At 42.5% G+C, this 22,722-nt stretch overlaps 2 protein-coding genes across 5 annotated transcripts in view; one reads left to right on the top strand and one right to left on the bottom strand.

Annotated features, from left to right (window-relative positions):
- ERO1A (endoplasmic reticulum oxidoreductase 1 alpha) overlaps positions 1–13,656 on the top strand; it is a 47,899-nt gene extending 34,243 nt beyond the window's left edge. Inside the window, exons 17-18 of one of the 3 annotated variants that reach the window (XR_016281047.1) lie at positions 8,683–8,743; positions 9,723–9,737. The gene's annotated coding sequence lies outside the window, so the exon portion shown is untranslated. Of the gene's footprint in view, positions 1–8,682; positions 8,744–9,722; positions 10,375–13,228 lie in introns of those variants that run through there. The other 2 variants (XR_016281048.1, XR_016281049.1) reach the window with 2 other exon arrangements.
- GPR137C (G protein-coupled receptor 137C) overlaps positions 1,445–22,722 on the bottom strand; it is a 35,632-nt gene continuing 14,354 nt past the window's right edge. The window contains exons 3-7 of one of the 2 annotated variants that reach the window (XM_089522892.1): positions 21,406–21,634; positions 15,340–15,489; positions 12,271–12,396; positions 8,000–8,109; positions 1,445–6,823 (exon numbers count right to left, since the gene is read on the bottom strand). In XM_089522892.1, coding sequence (XP_089379018.1) covers positions 6,652–6,823; positions 8,000–8,109; positions 12,271–12,396; positions 15,340–15,489; positions 21,406–21,634 — 787 coding nt within the window. In that variant the 3' untranslated portion in view covers positions 1,445–6,651. The remainder of the gene's footprint in view (positions 6,824–7,999; positions 8,110–12,270; positions 12,397–15,339; positions 15,490–21,405; positions 21,635–22,722) is intronic. The other variant, XM_089522893.1, reaches the window with a different exon arrangement.

Here is a 22,722-nt window from a genome sequence, read left to right as displayed (position 1 = left end):
TGATGGCGTGGATCCCACATCCGCTAGTTAGGAGGGATGACTGTATTTGTATTTGCAAAACAAAAAAAGTAGAATCAAGAACCAAGTACAGTGTACCCTTGGTAACCGCTGAGGTTTGGTTTCAGGATCCTCCATGGATACTAAAATCTATGGATGCTCAAATCCTATTAAATATAATGGATAGCAAAATGGTGTCCTTTATATAAAATGGCAAAATCAAGGCTTGCATTTTGTAATTATATATATTAAAATATTTTCCAGCCATGAATGCTTGAATCCCTGACTATGGAGCACCAGCTATATTTCTGTTCCTATTTAATCACCCTGATTTTATGGATCTTCCTAGTACCTTTCTCTCTGCTGAGATGGAGGAAGCCTTCAGATTGAAGGCACAGAGGAATGAAACCCTTGCCCTCGGTTTCAGTTAGGTACAGTCCAAAAATGTTACATATTCTCCCCTACCTTAGCCATGATTTATTACCCATGGACAGTCATGGCCTGGAAAAATTCCTAGTATAGGTTTTGGTACTATCTTTAGTTTCAGGCACCCACTGGAGATCTTGCAATATAACCCCCATGAACAAGGCAGGTACATCCATATATTCTGTGATAAGGATGTTAGCTGTAGAATCACAGCAGCCATGTGTACCTGAACTTCTTGCTAAAAAATATTTTGGCCTACCTTTTGAGGAAGGTTTCTTAAAAGCAAGTTATCTAGTGATCTTAGGAAACATCCATAGATGGCCTGGGAGAATGTCATTTCTGTTTCTCCCCAAACATGAGTTTGTGGGAAATTATGACAAGAGCCCAAGTGGTGTACTAAGCATTGGATTAGGACTTCAGCCATGGAAACCCACCTCGGGCAAGTCATACTCTCTCAGCCTCAGAAAAAAGTAATGGTAAATGTCTTCTCAATTTATTCTGCCTAGAAGAACGTAGGAAAGGGTCACTGTAACCTAGAGTCTCACAAAAATAACCATCAGTTATATAGTCCTCCATATGCAGGGTTAGCTGTGTTGGCCATTTAACAAATGCAAACAAGAATCCATCAGTGATACCTTGATTGGCCAACCGAAATGCACAATATACATATTGCAAGCGTTCAAAGCTCCATGGGCGGCTTCATCAGGCAAGATGCTTGCAACAAGTATATTGTGCATTTCTGTTGGCCAGTAAAGGTATCATTGATGGATAGTCCTCCACATGTTAGACTATAATTCCCAGCATTTTTCATGGCTAATGGCTAGGAACTGATGGGAGATGCAACCCAGCAACATACAAAAGGCCCTATGATTCCCACCTCTTCCTCTGATTTGGCATCCACTGAAGAGGGGCATGTTGTGGCATCTTTTTTTCAAGGATACAACCCAGCCAACATTTCAGCAGTCCAAGGAGTCATGCCAGCCTTTGCAAATACAAGTCTCACAAGGGTTAAAAACAAGCCTTTTTTATTTCAAAATAAAACAGTTATTACAGTTTTCAGTGAAGGAATGAACTTGGTACATTCGTTAGCTGCATCTTCCTCCTTTTGGCCAGCCCCGCTGCTAAGGGCAGAGGCAGCAAAGGGAGATAACCCAACCATACTTTAAGAGAAAAAATAAAGCACTACCTTTGCTGAAGGCAGTTTTTGGGTGTTTCACACACACACACAAAAGAGCAAGAAATAATTCTAAGGTAAATTGTTTTAGCAGAACATGGGACTGGCTTTCTGCAGGGTTTCAGAATTTAAATCATGTGAAGGAGACCCCTTGGGCACTCATATGTGCCAACCAGCTCCATTAACTGCTTCAAGTCATGGAGATTTTGGGGGGAAACATCTTTAGTAGATAGCGTTGAGGGCAACAATTGGACAAGGTGCTTGTAGCCCTCTACGCAACACCAACATCAGAAACTAACCTAAAATGTGCAATGTGCATTGTAAAACTCACCACCAAAAAAATAAGGGAAAAAAGAGGAAGGTGGTTCAATGTTCAGTGGCTCAATCGATCTTTGGTGACTCATGGGTAACAGGGAGCATGGTTCAAATCCCAGCTCAGCCATGTAAGCCCCATTGGGTGACCTTGGGCAAGTCGCACGCTCTCAGCCTCACAGGATGGCAATGGCAAACCCCCTCTGAAGAAACCTTGCCAAGAAAACACCATGATAGCTTTGCCTTAGGGTCACCATAAGTTGGGAACTACTCGAAGGCACACAACAACAAACTTCAGGGCCTAGGCTGTTTTGACACAAATCAAGGAATGGCAACCAAGGGGGTTCAAAATTATGCAACAAAACCACTGCTGACTTTTCAAGGATTTTTTGTTTTTGTTTTTTTAGACAACTTCCAGGAGTGGCACTCCAAAAAAACAAAACACCCAAAAAACCCACACTAATATTACTTTCAAGGGATCTCTGAAGCATGGTGACTGTCTAATTTCAAACATCCATACTGGCAATCCTCCTGCCTCATCTCAGTTGTGTTCATCTGAGATTATAAATACCATTCGCACAATGTGCTTCTTAATGTTTTGCAATACAGTAATGCATCACCCAATGCCTAAAAACTGCCTCCCCTATTGTCAAAGTGTACAGCCAAATCTTGAGCAGCCAACTCACTGATCTGACAGTAGTTTCACAGGATACTGAAAGTGCTTTTCAATTGGATAAGCTCATATCACCACAGTTCATGGGAATCTTGTTGGGATGAGGCAGGAGGATTGAAAAAGCAAAGGAGTACATCTATGCCAGCCAGGAGTTCTTGCTTTTAAAAAAGTTGTTGCTACACATCACCAGTTCATAACAATGCTTGGGGAATTACTTCTGTGGACTACAACTCCCAAAATCATCAAGCAGCCAAAAATGAGTAATCCCCCAAGTACTGGTCATGATCAGGGCATAGATGTTTTCCCTTCCTGGGCACAGTGGTGGAAATATGGCAAAAACATGCATTGGCTGTTGTCACAACCGTTTCCATCATAGTTTACCAACTGCCATCTAACCATTTATTAAATGGCTCTAGTTCAATTGGGGAGAGCCAACATGGAGTAGTGGTTTGCGTGTTGGACTATGCTTTTAGATTTCCTGCATGGCAGGGGGTTGGACTGGATGACTCTTCCGGTCTCTTCCAAGTCTATGATTCTGTGATTATATGACTTTGGAGACAAGGGTTTGATTCCCCACTTGACAATGAAACCCACCGGTGACCTTAGGCAAGTCGCACTCTTTCAGTCTCAGAGGATGGCAATGGCAAACTTCCTCTGAACAAATCTTGCCAAGAAAAGCCCTTGATAGGGTCACCATAAGTAGGAAACAACTCAAGAGGCACACAACAGCAAAGTCTAGTTGAAACTAACCCAACAGAATCTGAAATCCAGGAGCTTGCACTCCAAAGGAATTTCAATTTCTGCCCTCCAGCTGCTTCTCTTAGGCCAAAGGCACCATGCATACTTTACCAAAGTGGAAGGGAAAAAATAAGATCACATCAGGAATAAAAATTTTCAGACAATTCACATTTAAAACTTGGCACCTAGGTTGAATCCAAGGACTTTTTCACACGGAGGCAAATTGGTTAAATCCCATCCAAAAACGGGATTTTAAAACCCACAAAACGCCCACTTTTGCAAGTTGTTTTTGAGAAATGATGGCATCAATGAGAAATAACGCAACATTAATCTGAATGCAAAGGTTGTGTTGACTTTGCATTTCGATTACTGTAGCATTATTTCTCAAACAACAAAACACATTTTCAGATGTCTAGAAAACTACCCGCTTTTGTGGGTTATTTCTAATTTCTGTTTGGGTTGACCCCAAACGTCATGTGAAAAACAACCCGCTTTTGCTGTTTTTTTCCACTTTAAATCAAGTTTCTGCACAGGATCCGTCCCATGTGATAAATGCCCTAGACCAGTGGCCCCAAACTGTGCTCTTTAAGGGATTTTGGACTTCAGCTCCCAGAATCCCACACTATTGGCCAACATGACTAAGGCTTCTGGGAGATGAAATCCAAAATCTGTTAAAAGGCACAGTTTGGGGACCACTGCCCTAGACTCACATACACACCCCAAGGAGTCACTGTCCTGTTAATTTGGAGGGAAAACTACTTCTCCCAAGGACCAGCAAGCACCTTTCAATAATGTACAGGTGGTTATCCACAAACATTTCATACAACTTGAAGAGCCTAAGAAAAGGTTTCACTCTGGAGCCAAATACTTCTTTTTGACCCCGGTCTTTCTTCTCCTTGTCTTGCAAGAGCGCAGAACAGGAAACTGTTTCACCTGATAGTCAGAAACAACAACACAGATGGAGTCAAATTTAGCTCCGTGTGGAAAATGGCTGAAACAGAGCCATTCTGGAGGACTTGTATACTCATGGGCAATGTTGCTTAGGTGGATCTGGCAATCTCCAGGATCACTGCCAGTTTGAAATGCCAACAACCACTTTTAGTGCAAGTGCCTCTACAATTCTAGACCCTGAGGATTTTTGCTCATCTGTACCACAAAATCGGTTCTATGAAATTGTGCCAGTTAACTCAGGAGGTCAGGGGCAGGTGAGGTATTTGTTCCAAATTTGGGTTAGGAATGGAGAAACTTAATCCCACACCATCCCCTCTCAAACTAGTATTCCTTCAGATCCCTCCAGATCTGTTAAACAACTAAACCCGCCATTCCCCACTCACCATGGCCACTGCTGGCTGGGGCTTGTGTAAGGTGAAGTTGTGATCAACTTGAAGGGAAAAGACTTTAGAAAAAACACAATGTGGTGAGCATTATAAATGGGAAAACAGACCTGGATGGGGAAGATGCAGCTGGACTTCAGTGATCATTCTTGGATATGACATAATTGGAGTCATAGTCTAAAAAGGACTTTTGTGAGCTCTTGATCTGAAATCAAAGGCTTTCACATCTGGCATCCATGTTTTTGGTGGGTTTTTCAGGCCAGCAGCTGTGGCTGGCATCTTCAGAGACTGCTGGCATGGAAAAAGTGGGGTATATATTCTGTTGGTTGAGAGGAGGTGATTTGCATGTTCATCTGTGTATTGTTCTGTTATTGAATGACAAGGCCTACAGGGTGTTCATTTACGTAATGATCCATTGTCTGTTGGGAAATCCTCCTGACCCTGGGTGGTTTTCATTAGCACAGGCTGCGTGTTGATTTTGGTGTTTTTCAGGACTGGTAGCTTACTTTCAGGGTTTCTTCTTTCCTGTTGAAATTGTCCAGGCGTTTATGGATTTCAGTGACTTCCCCGTGCATTCTGACCTGATAGTTGTTGGCCCAACAGTATATATACCCCACTTTCTTCCATGCCAGTATTCTCTGAAGATGCCAGCCACAGCTGCTAGTGAAACGTCAGGAATAAACTCTTCTAGAACATGGCCTCATAGCCTGAAAACCCCACAAAAACTATAGCTCTTGAACTTTCTGCCAGACCTGGCTCTGAACAGTTAGCTTTCAAGCAATACCTCTATGGCAGTGTTTACTTCCATTGTCGTGGGTCTCTTTCAGACTACACAATTATAGCACAGTAATGGTCCCTTAGGAGCCTGCAATGCTCCTTCCCTGTACTAGAATTCTAGTTCTCCCACCAAGCTACAAATCCCAGAAATCCACAAAATGTTCTTCAAAGGGAGATCAAAGTGCTATAGTGCTGTGTGAAAGGGAGCTTGGTCCTACCTTCCTGATAGAGCATTACTTAAATCATGTTGCACACAGCTGGCCTTCTTAGGTGGAGAGAGTGGCACCCTTTAGAGAGGTCACCAAACAATCCAGGAGTGGTTTGCTTCTCTCTGGTTCCTAAGCCAGTACAAGCACTTTCATTACATCCTGGAAGCAGCGGATAAAGAGGTAAAAAACCCTCGTAGAAGTGTCTATACCCGGTGGCTACACTATTGCCAAGGCAAATATGCAGCTAGTCTTCACAGAGCCATCCTGTCCATAAAAACACTACAGTTTACCACCTCTGCTTTCTGCCATGTGAACCAAGTTACTGTTTTGAAAATGAAACCACTGAAGCCAGTCAGTCACTAGGGAAATCATCGCTCATGCAACATGGGGTTTTCACTTTGGTAGTCCCAGGATAAAGGAACAAATAGTAAATAGTAAATTTCAACTTATGGTACTCTTGGAAATGTGCCACACCACTCATTGACATTTCTTGTTATGGTCCCCCATATTATTATTTTTAAAGGTAACGTACAAACTCTAAAGAGCTTGGATGCAAACAAGACTCCCTCTCGCTCCTGAATAGTTAAATATGTAGAAAGGCTCCAGTAATTGCAGGAAGACTAAATGAATTCTGCAGCTACAGATGTGCAGCCAGAAGAAAGGTTACCCAGAATAGTTATCTCATGCTGTTGGAGAAGAAGGAGAAACACCAGATGGGGAAGGAGGAGAACCATTCCTTTGGAAACATTTGGTTAAAAGTGCAAGTATCCATCCATCCAACAGTCATTGAACATCTGGAAGGGCATGACCAACTGACATAAAATGCTCCTGGAAGCCGCTAGGACTTCAACACTTCTGTCATTGCAGGAACCACATGGCGAGGTGTTGGTCTTTTGGTCCAAAGTGCAGAGTCTCTTACTGTTCCTTTCCCATGTTATAAAATCAATGGGAACCGCAAGATGTTGGGGGATCCTGTAAGGAGTCCCATTCCTTCCCAGAGCTGCTCCTAGGTCAGTTCTGTAGTGTTAGGTGTGAGTTGTGGTGATTTCTTGACTCCAGGCTTCCATGAGTAAAGAGCAGTGGAGCAATGTCCATGGGAGGTGCAACTGAGGGAGGGATCAAGGCGCAACTATCACTCCCCGTCAAAGACCCATACCACCCAGAGCTCTGGGGAGTAGTCAAGCTATGGAGAGAAGAGCAAGATGAAAGGAAATTCCCAATTTCCCAAGACCAAGACACATTGGGAGCAAACAGCACAAGAGCAAAGAACATTTGGCTCAACAGATGTTGGATAATGGTTCATGTCCAGGTCATTTGAAGGACTGTATTCTCCCTTATGAACCTTCCTGTGTGTTTTGAGATCTGTTGAGGAGGCCATTCTCCCTGTCCCCCAACCTTCACAGGCATATCTGGTGGGAACATGAGAGTGAGGTCCTTCTTAGTGGTTGCCCCCAGGTTCTGGGACTCACTTGCCAGAGAGGTTGGACTGGCTCCCTCCCTCCTCTATTTCTGTAGAGAGGTCAACGCCTTTGAGGAATGATGGTACAAGGCCTGTCCTGATCAAATAATGGTTGATTTGGTCCCACAACCTGAGGCTCACCACTTCTGTTCTACACAGAGCCATACTGTGCATTCGGTCTAGTCTGCCTCATCCCAACAGGATTGCCAGAATTAAAACTGAAAAGGGCTCCTGTCCTTTTGTCATAGAATCATAGTTGGAAGAGACCCCAAGGGCCATCCAAACCAGCCCCATTTGGACACGCAAGGAAGACACAATCAAAGCACTCCCTGTGACAGCCGTATATTTAGCCCCTATTTGAAAACCTCCAAAGAAGGGGACTCCACCACACTCCGAGGCAGCACATCCCACTGTTGAACAGCTCTTAACATCAGGAAGTTCTCCCTAATGTTTAAGTGGAATCTCTTTTCTTATAGTTTGAATCCATTGCTGCATGTCTTAATCTGTGCAGCAGCAAATAAGCTTGCTCTACCCTCATGACACCCCTTTAAATATTTCAACATAGCTATCACGTCCCCTTTTACCTTCACTTCTTCAGGCTAGACATACCCAACTTCCTGCACTGTTCCTCCTAGGGCATGGTTTCTAGACTTTTCACTGTTTTGGTTGCCCTCCTCTGGACCCATTTAAAGGCCATGTAGAAGAGGGAATTTCAGCAGAAGTTGCTTCTTACCTGGCAGTGTGACAAGCAATTCCTGCTGAAATTCCCTGTTCTATGCAATGATTAAAAGGACAGAAGTGTCTCCAGTTTACACTCTGGCAACCCTAAACTGATTTCCCGCCAGGAAGAATCCTAAGGCCCAGTTTCTCCCCATCCAGGGTTGCAATTAACCACCTTACCTTCCTCCGCCAAGCCTGGGCAGGTCATCGTCGCTGTCATACCGTCTTGGATTGTCAAAGAAGTAGGCTCGGGAACTGTAACTGTGGCTGTTGATCATTCCAGCAGGTGCCTGTTGGGTTAAGAGGGGGAGAGACATAAATGGAAAGTGCTGGAGGGGAGAAGAAATGAACAGAATAGGAGTTCATCAAAGGAGGATCTGGTCATTTTTGTATGGTGAGAAAGTAGAAAAGGACCACCTTTAGAGTCCTTCCAACCTTGGTTTCCATTATTTTCAGCGTCTGCAGTGTGGCCTCATTTTTGTGATGCCCCCTTCTTCTGACCCCATGCATCAGTGCTGAACAAGAGTGTGTGCCCACTCAAATTCATGGGGCATTTCCATGTAACTTGAAGGTGTGCCTGAACTTTTCAGATTTAGAATAGACATTTTAAAAGCTGTTTCACCAGCAGCCATAACTCTGGAGGGAGATGGCCCAACCAAAATCTGCTGACCAATATGAACTCAAGGCATCTCTTCCTCCACTTCTTGACCAAAAGATTGCTGGAAGCAGAGAGGTAAAATTTTCAGAAATTCTGAAGTCATGTTTAAAAACAAAAAACAAACGCAAGCAAACAAACAAAAGCAGACACTTTTTGAAAAAATGCACCTGAAAGTCACTTCTTTATTTTGTTGTTTCTGTTGTAGGTTTGTGGTTCCTTCAAGTCATTTCCAGCTTATGGCAACACTAAGGCAAACCCATCATAAGGTTGGTTTTTTTTTTTGCAAGATTTATTCAGAGAAGGCTTGGCCTTCTCTGAAGCTGAAAAAGTGTGCCTTGCTCAAGATCACCAAGTGGATTCCCATGGCTGAGTGGGGATTTGAAACCTGGTCTCTAGAGTCACTGTCCAACACTCAAATGATGGCTCCATCCTGGCTCTCAGCGTTTCATGCATTTTATGTTTGGAAACTTGTGTATACCTTAGTCTGGCATAAAGTGATCATGTTTGACATATTAGAAATATAATTTATTTACTGAAATTTAATTTTTCTAACACATGGAGCTGGATCCTAACTTGTAAGGAACACCTGAACTATGAGAAACAGCTTTGCTTTCAACAATTTATGAGGAGCAGGCAAAACAATGCAACAAAAACAGAAGAAACCATGCATGTTAATAAAGCAGAGAATGTGATTGTGTTGTTTCTAGTCCTCCATTGTGTTGGGCAGACATGAACCACTTCTTTCCGCAAAAAAGCCAAGGAAAGGGAAACAGGATCCGCAATTCCACGGATGTGAGATGCTGTACTTAAGTCTTACTTAAGTCTTCCTGCTGCATAGTTTTGAGAAATAAAGTGGCTACAGCATATATATAAACATCTAAATATTTCATTCCTCTTTCTGCAAGAATATATCCCATAAACAATTGAATTTTTTTTAAGGGAAAAATGTTTTTTTTTCCATAAAGCATTTTTTATTTGAGCAGGCTTTTAATATATAATCATGTCAGGTTGGCTTTTCTATGGAGCGTGTGCTTTAGTTATTTTTGAAAAAAACTTTTGTATATTTTAATGTAATTTTATATCGTTTTACTTAGATGATTTTGTTTTTAAATTTTGATTGTAAAGTTTTTAAAATATTTTTATCTGAGTGTCATCTTGGTCCCTTTTCTAGGAGAAAGGTGGCACACAAATGAAATAAATAAATAACACCCCCCCCCCTCATATTTTGTTTCCTCCCCACTCTAGGTCTTCATATCTCTAACTGGAGGCCCAGAACAGGAAGGATGAAGTTGATCCCTTTGCTGGGAAAGGCTATGATTACTTTTAGCTTTGTACTTAACAAGATGCAAACAAGGAACCCAAACAAAATACCTACTCCCCCCACCCCAGAGCTTCAAAGCTGGAGGTGGGCAGGCAAGAAAGCAATTGAGACCCTGCAAAACCAGTTTACCGAAGGCCCAAGCAGGACTGGTTTATTTGCATGCAGACTGCCTTGCCCCCTTTGGACCCATCCTTAGTTCAACCTTTTCCCAGGCGCTGGAACTTTGCCTGGTCAGGAACACTAGGAATCAAGCTATACAGCTACATGGCCTTCCTACAAGGAGAAATCTGAAATCATGGAAATCTGGAGCTGAGCACAGCTTTGTTTTGAATCCCCACCCACCCACCCTATTATCCAATGATCTCAAAGCAGTGAGCATATACACGGGTCTCTTCCCACTTTTCACAACAACCCGGCAAGGTAGGCCAGGTGGAATAAAATGACTGCCTAATAATACTCCACAGCACTCCTAGGCTCAGTGAGGACTTCAAAACTAGCTTTCCCATGTCCTAGTCCAAGGATGGGTAGATTGCAGCCCCTGGACCACCTGTGCTCACCAGTCCCCTAGATCACCTGAGGTCCTGGTCCCCTGGATCACCTGTGGCCTGTAGTCCCTGGATCACCTGTGCTACATGCTTCCTGGTCCCTTGTATTACCTGTGGTTCGTGGTTCCCTGGATCACCTGTGGTCCATGGGCCCCTGAATCCCTCTACCAGTTCCCCCAAGCTCACCAATTTAAAAAAAGCCCAGATTGTTGTCATTTTTGGACAATATTTGCCCCCAAACCACACAGCAAGCCCCCTCCAAATGTGTGACAACATACACACAAAATACTCGTACTACTCCTGAATGCCTTTGCAGTCATTCTCAAAATGGCAACACAAACAGCCATTTTGGGAAGGATGCAGAGGGAAATGGATGTATTTGGGCTTGGAGTATGTAGGAATCCCACCAGAGGTCTGGAGGAGGGGAACTGGCCACTAGCCCTCTACACTCGTCCATCCCTGGTCTAGTCCAATGCTCTGACAGTGAAGGGTGGCCTCTGGATATTGTCTGATGACAATTCCCAACCTTCTTCACCAATGGCTATGCTACCTAGAGATGATGGGAGTCTCAGTCCAACATTTATTTATTTAATTTATCTCCCCCCCCTCAAATTGGGACCCAAGGTGGCTTCCTGAAATAGTAATCATTTTCAAAGACTCATTTAAAAAAAAAAGATGGATAAAACATCCCAGCAAGAAGCTCCCCTGCTTATATGTTAAAAGCCTGCTTAAACAAAAAGGCCTTTGACTGTAGGTGAAAGGAGAGTAGAGAGGGGGCCAGCCTTGCCTACTGTGGAAGGGAGTGCCAAAGGTTGGGAGCAGGCACCAAGAAGGCTCTGTCCTGTTCTCACCAAATGAGCCTATGACAGCAGCAGGACTGAGAGAAAGCCTTCCCTTGTAGTTCTTGGGATTCTGGCAGGTTCATAGGGGGGATACAGTCTTTCAGATAGTCTGGACCTAAACCATAAATGTCCTAGCCAGTACAGTCATTCATATACTCTTGGGCCAAAGCCATATCTCTCTTAGCCAACACGTGCTTTCAGAAAGTCTGGGCCTAAGCCACATAAATCTTAGCCAGTATGGTCTTTCAAATAGTCTGGACCTAAGCCATATAGGTCTTAGCCAACATGTATTGATATCAACTATGTCTTACTCAACACAGACTTTCAGATAGTCTTGACCCAAGTCATATAGATCTTAGTACAGTTTTTCAGACATTCTGAACCTAAGCCATATAGATCTTACCCAGTACAGTCTTTCAGATGGTCTGGGCTTAAGCCATATAGGACTTAGCCAACAAAGACTTTCAGATAGTCTGGGCCTAAGCCATATAGACCTTAGCCAGTATGGTCTTTCAGATAGACCTAAGCTGTACAGATCTTAGCCAATCCAGTTTTTCAGATAGTCTGAATCTAAGCCATATAGAGCTTTTTAGGTCATGACTAGCACTTGAATTGTGCCCAGAAACGAATTGGCAGCCAGTGAAGCTGTTTGAACAAGCGAATTATATGCTTCCATGCAGAGGGCTGAGTTTTACTCACCTTTGCACAAATGACAGAATACTGTAAGAGCCCTGCCTAAAACACTTTAAATTATTCTTCCTTCAGTACAGCATAATATCATCTCTGTGCATTAGTATACCAGCACTACAGCAAATAAATCCCATGGTGTCCCACTTTTGCAGCCATATCCAAAGGAGAGGTCAAGGGACCACATCCCGCTAGAATCTTTCCATACATATTATTCATGCAACTAAATAAATTATGGACTGCAATTTTTAAAAAAGTGGCTTGGGGATGTTCCCCTCTCAGGATAATTTCTGGTGCATTTTAATTTCCTTTCCAAATCTGCTTCATTACTCTGGGTGCTTGCTTCATATATAAACGGAAAACCAAGAAAAATGAAGAAAAATCCCATTCTGCCATACCAAATTCTGCGTCAGTTGCTGTGCTCTGAAAAACAGGACCACAAATACGGTTGGGACAAACTCCCAGAGGAAAAGCACCACCCCAAAGACCACGTACTCTTCGCTGGTGACGTCTTCCCCTCGAACCTACAGGAACAGGAATGAAGTGATCAAGGCTAGAAAATTAAGGGAGTAGGCAAGAACATAAATTTCAAAGACAGGCTATTTCAATGCATCCTGTGTAGAGGTGCCCTTGTAGATTGCTCAAAAGCTGAGGATAGAACAGTAGGTATCATCTCAACAGAGGGTCACCTTTTATTTCACATATGTGTATATGTTGTTCTCTCCTCTCTCTCTCTCTTTTTTTTGCAAATTCCCAAAGCAGCCTCGAACATACATGATGTATTAGGGCAAAGTAAAAATAACAGAGTGAAAGACCATGTGTTGTAATGGTTTGAGACCAGGGTTCAAATCCCTGCTCAGCCATGGAGTCCTCTGGGTGACCTCAGACAAGTTTCACCCTTTCTCAGCCTCAGAGGGCAAACTGCCTCTGAAAAAAATCATGCCAAGAAATGGTGGTTATACACTGAACATGGATGGCCAGTATGGTGTAGTGGTTTGAGTGTTGGACTATAACTCTGGAGATCAGGGTTCAAATGTCAATTTGGCCATATAAACCCACTGGGTGACCTTGGGCAAGTCACATTTTCTCAGCCTTACAGGATGGCAATGACAAACCCCCTCTGAAGAAACTTGTCTAGAAAACCCCATGATATGTTTGCCTTAGGCTTGTCATAAGTTGGAAATGACTTGAAGGCACAGAAAAACAAAAATAGCAGAAACCAATTTGTTCACAAACAACAACACCCAGCTGGAACACCATGTCTGACAGAAGAGAGCTTATCACCATGGACTCCAGTTATTTTCAGGCTTGGTTCAAGATCTGGCCCTAACCTTGAAATGTGTTTTTTTTTTCCAGGTAAGCATTCTCTGAAGATGCCAGCCACAGCTGCTGGCGAAACGTCAGGAAAAAACTCTTCTAGAACATGGCCACATAGCCCGAAAAACCCACAAAAAACTTGAAATGTGTCTTAGAAAAAGAGCAAAGCTTGGAAACGTGTTCTTTGTTTGAACTACACCTCAAAGCCACGTTGGCCTGGGGACACTGGGAGTTCTAGTCCAAGAAAGCAACGTTTCTAGCTGATCTCATTTTTTTATTGTGGCAAGTCTCAACTGAGCCATGTCCAGCAGATCTTATCACACCGGATGGTTAAAGCGGAAGATATGGGAGAGTGTCCCACAGATCAGAAGCAGAGCACATGCTCAAGAAAGCTTTTATTTCAACACTCTGTTGCACTGCCATTAAAGGGAAGTCCTGAGCTAATGAGGGAAGGAGCAGATGGGAGAAAGAGCCTCATGTCCTGAAGCTTAAATAATAAAATAAATAAAACTTATTTGTATCCTGCTTTTCTGTAACTAGACAATCAAAGAAGCTCACAACATATTAAAATCCACATTTACAACATTGTATCCCAAATCCCCCCCCCCCAAAACAGGATTAAACATGTTACAATTAAAATATCTATTAAAACAGAATAAAAAAAGAAAGAAAATATATACAATATGACAAAGACAGAGCGGTGGGCTAATACATGATGTGGGGGGCAGTCATTCTGTGGCTGGGCACTTTTTATTCAGGAAAGGCCTGCCGGAAGAGATCCGTCTTGTAAGGCGCTTTACAGACCGCCCAAAAAGGGCGGTCTGCCAGCACTGTCATTTGATGCGTGCAGGAGCCCCAGCGGCCAAACCACGCAACTCCTCCGCGCAACAAAAAGAAACTGCAAAATGCAGCTTCTTCTTGTGGCGCTCTTATGACACTGCAAGGCACCATTGGTGCACTTGCGCCGTCATAATGGTGCTAAGACATGCGGATGCTAAGCGTCCACTACGTCAAAATGGCGGCACCCATGTAGAACGGGCGCCGCCATTTTGTACACGCTTGGTAGGGTTAGGGGCGTCTGGAAAGGATGCCCCTTTCTAACCCTAGTACGTGCCGCGCACATACTTTCTGTCCGTGCGGAACAGGCCTAAGCTGGCAATTTGACGGATCTCGTCCGTTCCATAGTTTGGGAACAATTGCAGAAGCTTGCAATAGATACAGTGCTGAGCCAGAATGTTAAGAAGAAACATTGAGTTAAAAGGGACCACAAAGGCCAGCTAGTCCAACCCACTGCCATGCAGGAAGATGCAATTTAAAAAGTTCCTAATATTTAGTTAGGTGGAATCTCTTGTCTTGTGACTTGAAGCCAGTCTCTGGAGCAGCAGAAAACAAGCTCGCACTACCAGACACCTGCATTGAGGCACAAATGCAATAGCCCTCTCTTGGTGACTGAGATACATTGCCTCTGAAGCTAAGGATGGCATGCTGCAACAATGAGCTGCCCGAAATAGCCTTACTTTCCATGGATCAGGTGGTTCATAGGCACAGGCTGAAAACTCTTTGAACTATGTCTTTCCACACTACAGCACTATGATTTCCCTTTAACTGCTACAGCTGCATCCTATATAATTTTGGGGTTTTCAATTTAGGGAGGGATATATCAGACCTCTTATTCAGGGAGCTTCAGTGCCTCCCCAAACTACAAATCATAGGACTCCACTGGGATGTTGCACTGGAATCACAATGCTATAACAGCACAATGTGAATGGCATCCAGAACAGGCATACCTCACTGGGTTCTCCCACATATGTATTTAATTTATATCCTGCTTTCCTTCAAGCATGGTTTAACTGCCATGGCTCAACACTATGGAATCTGGCATTTGTAGTTTTGTGAGTTATTTAGCCTTCTCTGTCAAGCTTTGGTGCCATAACAAGCAAACCCAGAATCCCACAGGATGGAGTCACAGCAGCTAAAGCAGTGTCAAACTGTGGCAGCAGCCTACAAAACCATCTCTCTGTTTTTACTCTTTCACGGGAGACTTTTTAGAAGGGAATCATATCACGTTAGAGATGTGGTTCTGGCTTATGTGTGTCATCCCTGATTTTGTAGGAAGTTTAAAAATTTGCGGCTCAAGGGGCCTTCATTACCTTATCTGAAAGGCTGTCCCAGCCATAGTTGAAGGGACTGGGCACATGCTCCGGAGAAACAGCTACTGCCACCAAGTTGTAAAACGCCCTTGAAGTGTACAGGAGAATGACGACCGAACCGACGAGGAGAGCTTGGCAAACAGATGTGCCCTAGTTTAAAAACACACACATATACAAGGAGCATTAAAAATATAACAGGCTAGTAGACAGATCTATCCCCCTTAAGTGGTTGTTTTATGTTGGGTAAATCGTTCATAGGGAACTGAACCAGAACAGATGCATATTTTTAACTCAGCTTTTAAATATTTGAGCATGCTGAGTTCATGAAGCCACAGAGAAGGTACCTCTGTGGCAGCCTGAACACTGGAAACGTGCTTCTTGCAAATCCATCAGTTGAACGAATGCAGCTGGAAACAGATGGGCCGGTGACTTCCATCAGGTAGACAAGCAACTGCTTGAAGGCTTTGGACAGGGAAGATGTGCAATGGCAGCTGGTGGGTTCTGTGTCAGCGGGGCAATGAATCCATTCCAACTTTTAGTCCGAATATCACAGGAGCTATCCAAGATGCTGATACACTACCCCCATTGGTTCAGCACCATATACTGTTCCTTTTATATTTAAAGTAAAACCTGAAATGGGCTCATTACCCTGTTGACAAAGGAGCCATCATACTGGCGACTGGAAAGACATGTTCACAAATGTTTCTGTGATTCCATTCATCATCCTCATCGAGAAATAAATTTTATTATTATTACTATTATTATCATCACCATCGACTCTTCTCCTTCTCCTTTTCTCCAAACATGGAACTTAAAGGGCACACAACTTAAAACAAGTACAATAAGACTAAAACTGAAGTCAGTTTTAAAATAGGATCAAACTGTTCGCAATATTAAAATGACTTAAAACATACCACCGAAAAGGATAAAAGTAGTTTAAAACAGTTGAATAAAAAGGATATAGCATCCCGTAAAGTCCTTAAAAAAATAATCCTAAATTCTCAAAGCCTGACAGAATTAAAAAAGTTATTGCCTACTGGCAGAAGGAGAGCAAGGATGGGACCATTCAGGCCGCCTTAGGGAGGGCATTCCAATCTTGGAGTAACCACCAAGAAAGCCCTTTCTTTGCTTTCTACAAGCTATGCCTGCAAAGATGCTGTCACAGAGAGAAGGGTCTTTTTGGAGGACATCAGAGACCATGAAGACTTATTTTATGCACTTTATTGCTCTAACCCCAGAGATGATCCTTCCAAATTACCATGCCTGCTTGATTCAAACTCCCCCTGCCCTATTTCACCTTATGCCTTTTACAATGAAAGAGATATATCTTTGCCATCTCCTTCACAAATTCTTCCTCAAAGCCTATTTTCTGGAGATTTAGCACTGTAAGTTTTTTGGAACCACAACTTAAAGAACAACAACCAACAACCCCAAACCATCCAGATGGCTGACCACATTCCTGGAGTTTGGATTTCTTTTTGTTAAGTCAGAGAAAATTACAGCCAGCAATTGCCCAACCAACCAAAAATCTTGCAGACTAATGGTCCAAAACACACTGCAGAAATAATCCAGTTTGAGACTGCTTTAACTGCCCTGGCTCAATGCTAGGGAATTCTGGGAGTTGTAGTTTTGTGAGACATTTAGCCTTCTCTGTCAGAGAAATCTGATGCTGCAATAAACTACAGTTCTCAGGATTCCCTAGCACTGGGGGCAGTTAAAGCCGTCTCAAACTGAATTGTTTCTGCAGTGTGTTTTGGATCCACATCTCCCAGAAGAATCCTGGAATATGTAGTTCAAAAAAGTAACTTTTCATGCTCTGCACTTTACTTAACTACCCCCCCCCCCAACTTCATTCCAACTGGAATTGTCTTGGCTCCCATTTACTACCCCACATTTCTTACTCTTTCTGCCATCTCCTTGGCTGCACAATGTTAAGCAAGCAACACTTCAGGGGTAGAAACCTGTCTGTTCTGATTTATATTAAATCTGCAAAGTACTATGCATATTGATGGTGATCTATAAATAATCCACACTTGCTAATCCATGCAGTGTACACAGAAGTGCTTCAAGTTGACAGTTTTTGCAGAAGAGGCTCTCAACCAAAGCATCCCTGACAGATGGACATCCTTTTGGTTTGCTCTTGGATTCATGTTCTATAAAGTGAGAGCTACCATGCTACAAAGAGTTGTTCTGGGGATTAAGTCTGCAGAAGTTCTCTGCTCATCAAAGAACAAAGCAGATAAATATTCATGAAAAGTGAAGTCGAAGGCTTTCAGGGCCACCATTCATAGCTTTTTCTGGTTTTTTTGGACTATGTGGCCCTGTTCTAGAAGAGTTTCTTCTTGATGTTTCGCTGGCATCTGTGGCTGGCATCTTCAGAGAATGGATTCTCTGCTGGCAGCATCTGCCACAGATGCTGGCGAAACGTAAGGAGTAAACTCATCTAGAATATGGTTACATAGCCCCCAAAACCCACAAAAACTATTCATGAAAAGATTAAGGTGAGCCGCTTCACAAAAAGGTTTTCCCTGGGGAAAGGAGAATGCTCCTAATTCTTGGTCTTTAGAAGCCAAGAAGCAGAACTGGCTTACATGGAGTCCTATATACACCAGCTTTCCAATCCTCCTAGATGGAAATATGCCAGCTATAAACCTAACACCATTACTAGGGCATTAAGTCCCAATGGCTACAGTGAACTTATTTAGGACACTTAGAAGTCAAGAATGCTGCCTAATATTGATTCAGGTCATTGGTCCATGGATCCCAATATTGTCAATTTTGACTGGTAGCCATGGCTCTCATGTTTTCAGCCAGGATTTCATAGACTCACAGAGCTGGAAGAGGCCTCATGAGCCATGCAGTCTAATGCAGGATCTCCAGCTAAAGCATCCCAAGAAATAGAAATCCAGCTTCTTTTGGAAGACATCCTGAGAAGGAGACCCCACCATCTCTCCAGGCAGTTGGTTCCATTGCCACCCAATGTCAAGAAGTTACTTCTCATGTTCCATCAAAATCTTTCTCTGTGAGCCTGTCAACTTATGGCAACCTCATGAATTTCATAGATGATTTTGCCAGTTCCTTTTTCTGAAATATAGCCTTAACTGGCATTAATTGGTAGGCTACTAACTGCCAAGTACTAACCTGAGTTGACCCTGCTTGGCTTCAAAGATGAGATCTGATGCTTTTAGGGTATTTATGCCTCCCTCAAACAAATCTACCCTCCTGTAAGTTCAGAACCTGGTGCTAATCTCTGAGGCTGCAGAGAACAGACCTGCCCTCTCCTCTCTGTGGAAGCCCTTGAGATATTTGACAAATGCAGCCATATCACCCCTCAACCTTCTCTTCAACAAGCTGAACTTGCCCAGCTCATTCAACCTTTCCTCATGTTTTCTTCTCCATACCTCTTATCATTCTTGTTGCCCTTTGAACCTGCTCCAGCTTGTCTCTATCTTTCTCAAAATGTGGTGCCCACAACTGAACGCAGTACTCCAGATGAATCCTGATCAGCACTGAATACAGTGGGACTATTACGTCCCTAGGCATAGAAATTATGCTTCTATTTTTTCCCTTGCCTTATCTGGGAACACTGGGGTTTGAATCCAGGATCTTCTGTATTCAAGGCATGTGCTCTGTCACTGAACTATGATATTCACCTCCGTCTATCTCATCTTAGCTTCTAGTAGCACAGCCCAAGCCTCAAACCCCTGGCTGGGGTGCTACCAGGAAGGTTCTTCTATCATGAATCCAATTTAAGGAAGATAATTTCTCTTCCCCTCTCAAAAACGTGATTGTTGTCTGTTGTTATCTGCCTTTGAGTCAACCTCGACTCATGGTGACCCAATGAGACATCTTTCAAGCCCCCTTTGTCTTCCATTGCTCTACTCAGGTCCTGCAGGATCAGGCCCAGGGTCTCCTTGATAAAGTCTATCCATCAGGTCTGTGGTCTTTCCTTCTTTGTACACTTTTCCTAGCATTACTGTCTTTTCTAGTGAGGCTTATGATGTGGCCAAAGTAAAACAGCCTGAATTTTGTCATCTTGGTTTCAAGGGAGAGTTCAGGCTCTCCCTGAATTCTCAAAAGCCATTTGTTGGTCTTTTTAGCCATCTACAGTATTCTCAGCACTCTTCTCCAGCACCACATCTCAAATGAGTTAATTTTCTTTCTGTCGGCTTTCTTCACTGTCCAGCTCTTGCATCTGTATATGTGATGTGGAATATGATGGCTTAGATGATCCTCTCTTTAGTGTCCAGAGTTTTAGCTTTACTGGATGGCCCTTGTGATCTCTTCCAACTCTACGATTCTATAATTCTATGATTTTAGGATCTTGTCCAATTCCCTTGACTTTGACTCACGGGGAGACCCCATAGATGAGAGATCGCCAAATCCTCCTGTTCTCCACTGTTCTACTCAAGTCTTGTACATTCATGGCCATGACCTCCCTAATTAAGACCATCCATCCAGTCTTCCTAATGCCCTTTAACCTTTCTAGCATTATTGTCTTTTCTAGTGAGTCATGATTTCTCATGATGTGGCCAAAGTACAAAAGTCTCAATTTGATCATCTTGCCTTACAGGATGGTTTCAGGCTTGATCTGTTCAAGGACCCATTTGTTTGTATTTTTGGCTGTCTGCAGTATCCTCAGTACTCTTTGCCAGCACCATATCTCAAATTTTGTTTCTGTTGGCTTTCTTCACCTTCCAGCTCCCACGTCCATCCAAATGTGATATTCCACATGAATACTCAGTCGGAAGAAAAATCAGTCACCCCCCACCCCATGCAGCTGCCTTTCCCTCAATTTAGGGACAAGATGAAATAATGGAAGTAGAAAGGCAAGGAAACTCGGAAATATTGTGAATGCCCACCCCAGAATCCCTATCAGTATCCCATCAGCAAATTTGTCACTGGCAATCTTGTGTGTGACAATAACAAGCTAAATTTCACATAAGAATTTGAACATGCCAACAGATCTTCACAATAAAGAACATGCCATCTCAGTGCAATTCTGTGTGTTTATATACAGGTTCTCTTATAATCCCAAATACAAAACCTTTTTCATGGGTGGCTGAGACAATGGTATCTTTGCTTTCTGATGGTTCAGTGTATATAAACTTTGTTTCCTACACAAAATTATAAAAAATATTACGTACAAAATTACCTTCAAGATAAATGAATTTCTTGTTTAGATTTGGATCCCATCTCCAAGATACCCCATTATAGAGATGCAAATATTCCAAAATTCAAACAACAACAAAATCCTAAATCTAAAACACTTCTGTTCCCAACCATTTTGGATAAGGGAGATGTAACTTGCACATACATTTAGGAGCAGAACCCTAACACTTGTCCATTTCTTCCACTGTTTCCTTGGCCTTGCTTTCAGCCTAAATCCAACAGGAGAAAAGGGGCATACACTTTCCAGAAGGGTACTCACATTTTGTTGCAACAAACCCCTGAACAAATCTTAGGGTATTTTAAAAGATGAAGTATACCATAAGAATTTATGCCAAAATTAATTTGCTAGCCTTTAAGGAGCCAACTGACACAAGTTTTTTTGTGGATTTCAGTCCACTTTATCGAATGCAGCAGCTGCACTAGCTGAACAATTTTGGAAGTGTAATCCAACCCCCTGCTCCTAAAACTCAGTATATTTCCAAGCTTCACTTTCAACTTGGGGGCTTTTTCAGGGATGGAATGCAAGCAGAATTTCTTTAATGTAACAAAATACACTGGTACCCCGGGATACGAACGCGCCGCGATACGAAAATCCCGGGATACGAAAAAAAAAAAATTAATTAATTATTTCCGGGTTACGAAGGTTTCCCCGGCTTGCGAAAAAAAGCCGGCGCTGTTTTAAATGGAGCCGCGGCGGAGCCGCGGCTTTTCCCCATTAGCGCCTATGGGGATTCGGCTAACGAAAGTCCCCCGGGTTACGAAAATGGCGCCGGAACGAATTAATTTCGTAACCCGGGGGACGAGTGTAGAACCAGAAGATGAAAACATTTTAAAACATGCATTTCCTCCATTTGAAACTAGGACATTTTAATGGAAGAATATGTGCTCCCTTACCTTGGACTCAAGGTAAACATTTGCAGAAGACATTTTGGACAGTTTGCACATGCAGCAAGCAAGCAGGACAGTAGAGAGGATGAAAAGGCTGTCATTGATCAAGGCCCAGGTGAAAATGGTCCACCTTAGCTGATCTTCTGGCACATCGTCGCGTGCTAACAAGGCGCACGTCAAGTTCACAAAGATGAAGAGGAGGGTGGTGAATATGGAGCCCATGTACAAGAGTGCCCTGGAAAGGGAAGTGTTTGCAATCAATAGGGATAGAAAGAAATATTTGAAAATTAGTTGTAAAACATTTTCCTCTGGCAAGGAAAATCCTGGACTTAGAAATATCTTTGCAGTTTGAGGTTTACTTTGCACAAAATTTTCAGTCTTTTTGACAGATGGCAGAAAAAAACAAATACCATAATGCAATTTTGGGCAGAATCAGTTACAAGATGCAAATACTCTTTTTGAAAACTGCACTTGGAAGAAAACTGCTGTAAGAATTTGGGCTTTCCTTTGAAAACAAAGTAAATAAACAGCTGCATTCCTAGTATTAACAGAGTCTAAAAGGACAGGTTTTTTGTTCCTTGATACTAGTTTTGTTTCTTTCCTATTCCTGGTTCATTTCTATATTTCAATATCTTGAGGTTTTTATTTTACAATGCATACATCATCATTTGCTTACTCAGTGGAAATGGACACAATTAAGGAGAAAAGACAGCTTGAGTCTCATATTGGGATGCAAGATATTAATTATTAATTAAATAAGAACAATCTGATAGATTAAGAGGTCATATAAATTAAGTTAATCATAATAAGGCTCTATCTTGCTTTAAACTTTTGTGGTTACATAGGGCCATTGGTATCCCCTGGGGTTTGGTTCCAAACCCTGCTGTGGAAACCAAAATCTATGAATGTTCAAGTTCCACCGAATAGAATGGTGTAGTAAAAGAGTGTCCTTTATATAAAATGGCAAAATCAAACTTTATTTAATGGAATTTTTGTTTCTTGTTTGGAATATTTTCAGCCATAAGTGAAGAATCTGTGGATGCAGAGGGCCACCTGCATTTATCAACTGGATTTTAACAATGGCTACTGAGTTTGAATTAATACAAAGAGAAATATTAGATAACAGAGAAATATTGGATTGTTTAGAATTAGTGTATTTGTAGTTATTGTTAGGAGTGTATTTGATAAGGAATATAATAGAGACAATTAGAGGAAAATGGGGTTGAGAATAAAGGGGGATGTTAGTTTATCAGCAGTCGTTTTTGGAATAACATCAGCTAAAATACACATCAATTTAAAAGGACATACACACAATTTAATAGG

Source organism: Sceloporus occidentalis, unplaced genomic scaffold (genome assembly GCF_023333645.1).
Source record: "Sceloporus occidentalis isolate IW3139 unplaced genomic scaffold, rSceOcc1.0.p SCAF_4, whole genome shotgun sequence".
In the NCBI taxonomy this organism is placed as follows: Eukaryota; Metazoa; Chordata; class Lepidosauria; order Squamata; family Phrynosomatidae; genus Sceloporus; species Sceloporus occidentalis.
The sequence above is the reverse complement of the archived record's forward strand: the minus strand, read 5'-3'. Positions and strand labels throughout refer to the sequence as shown.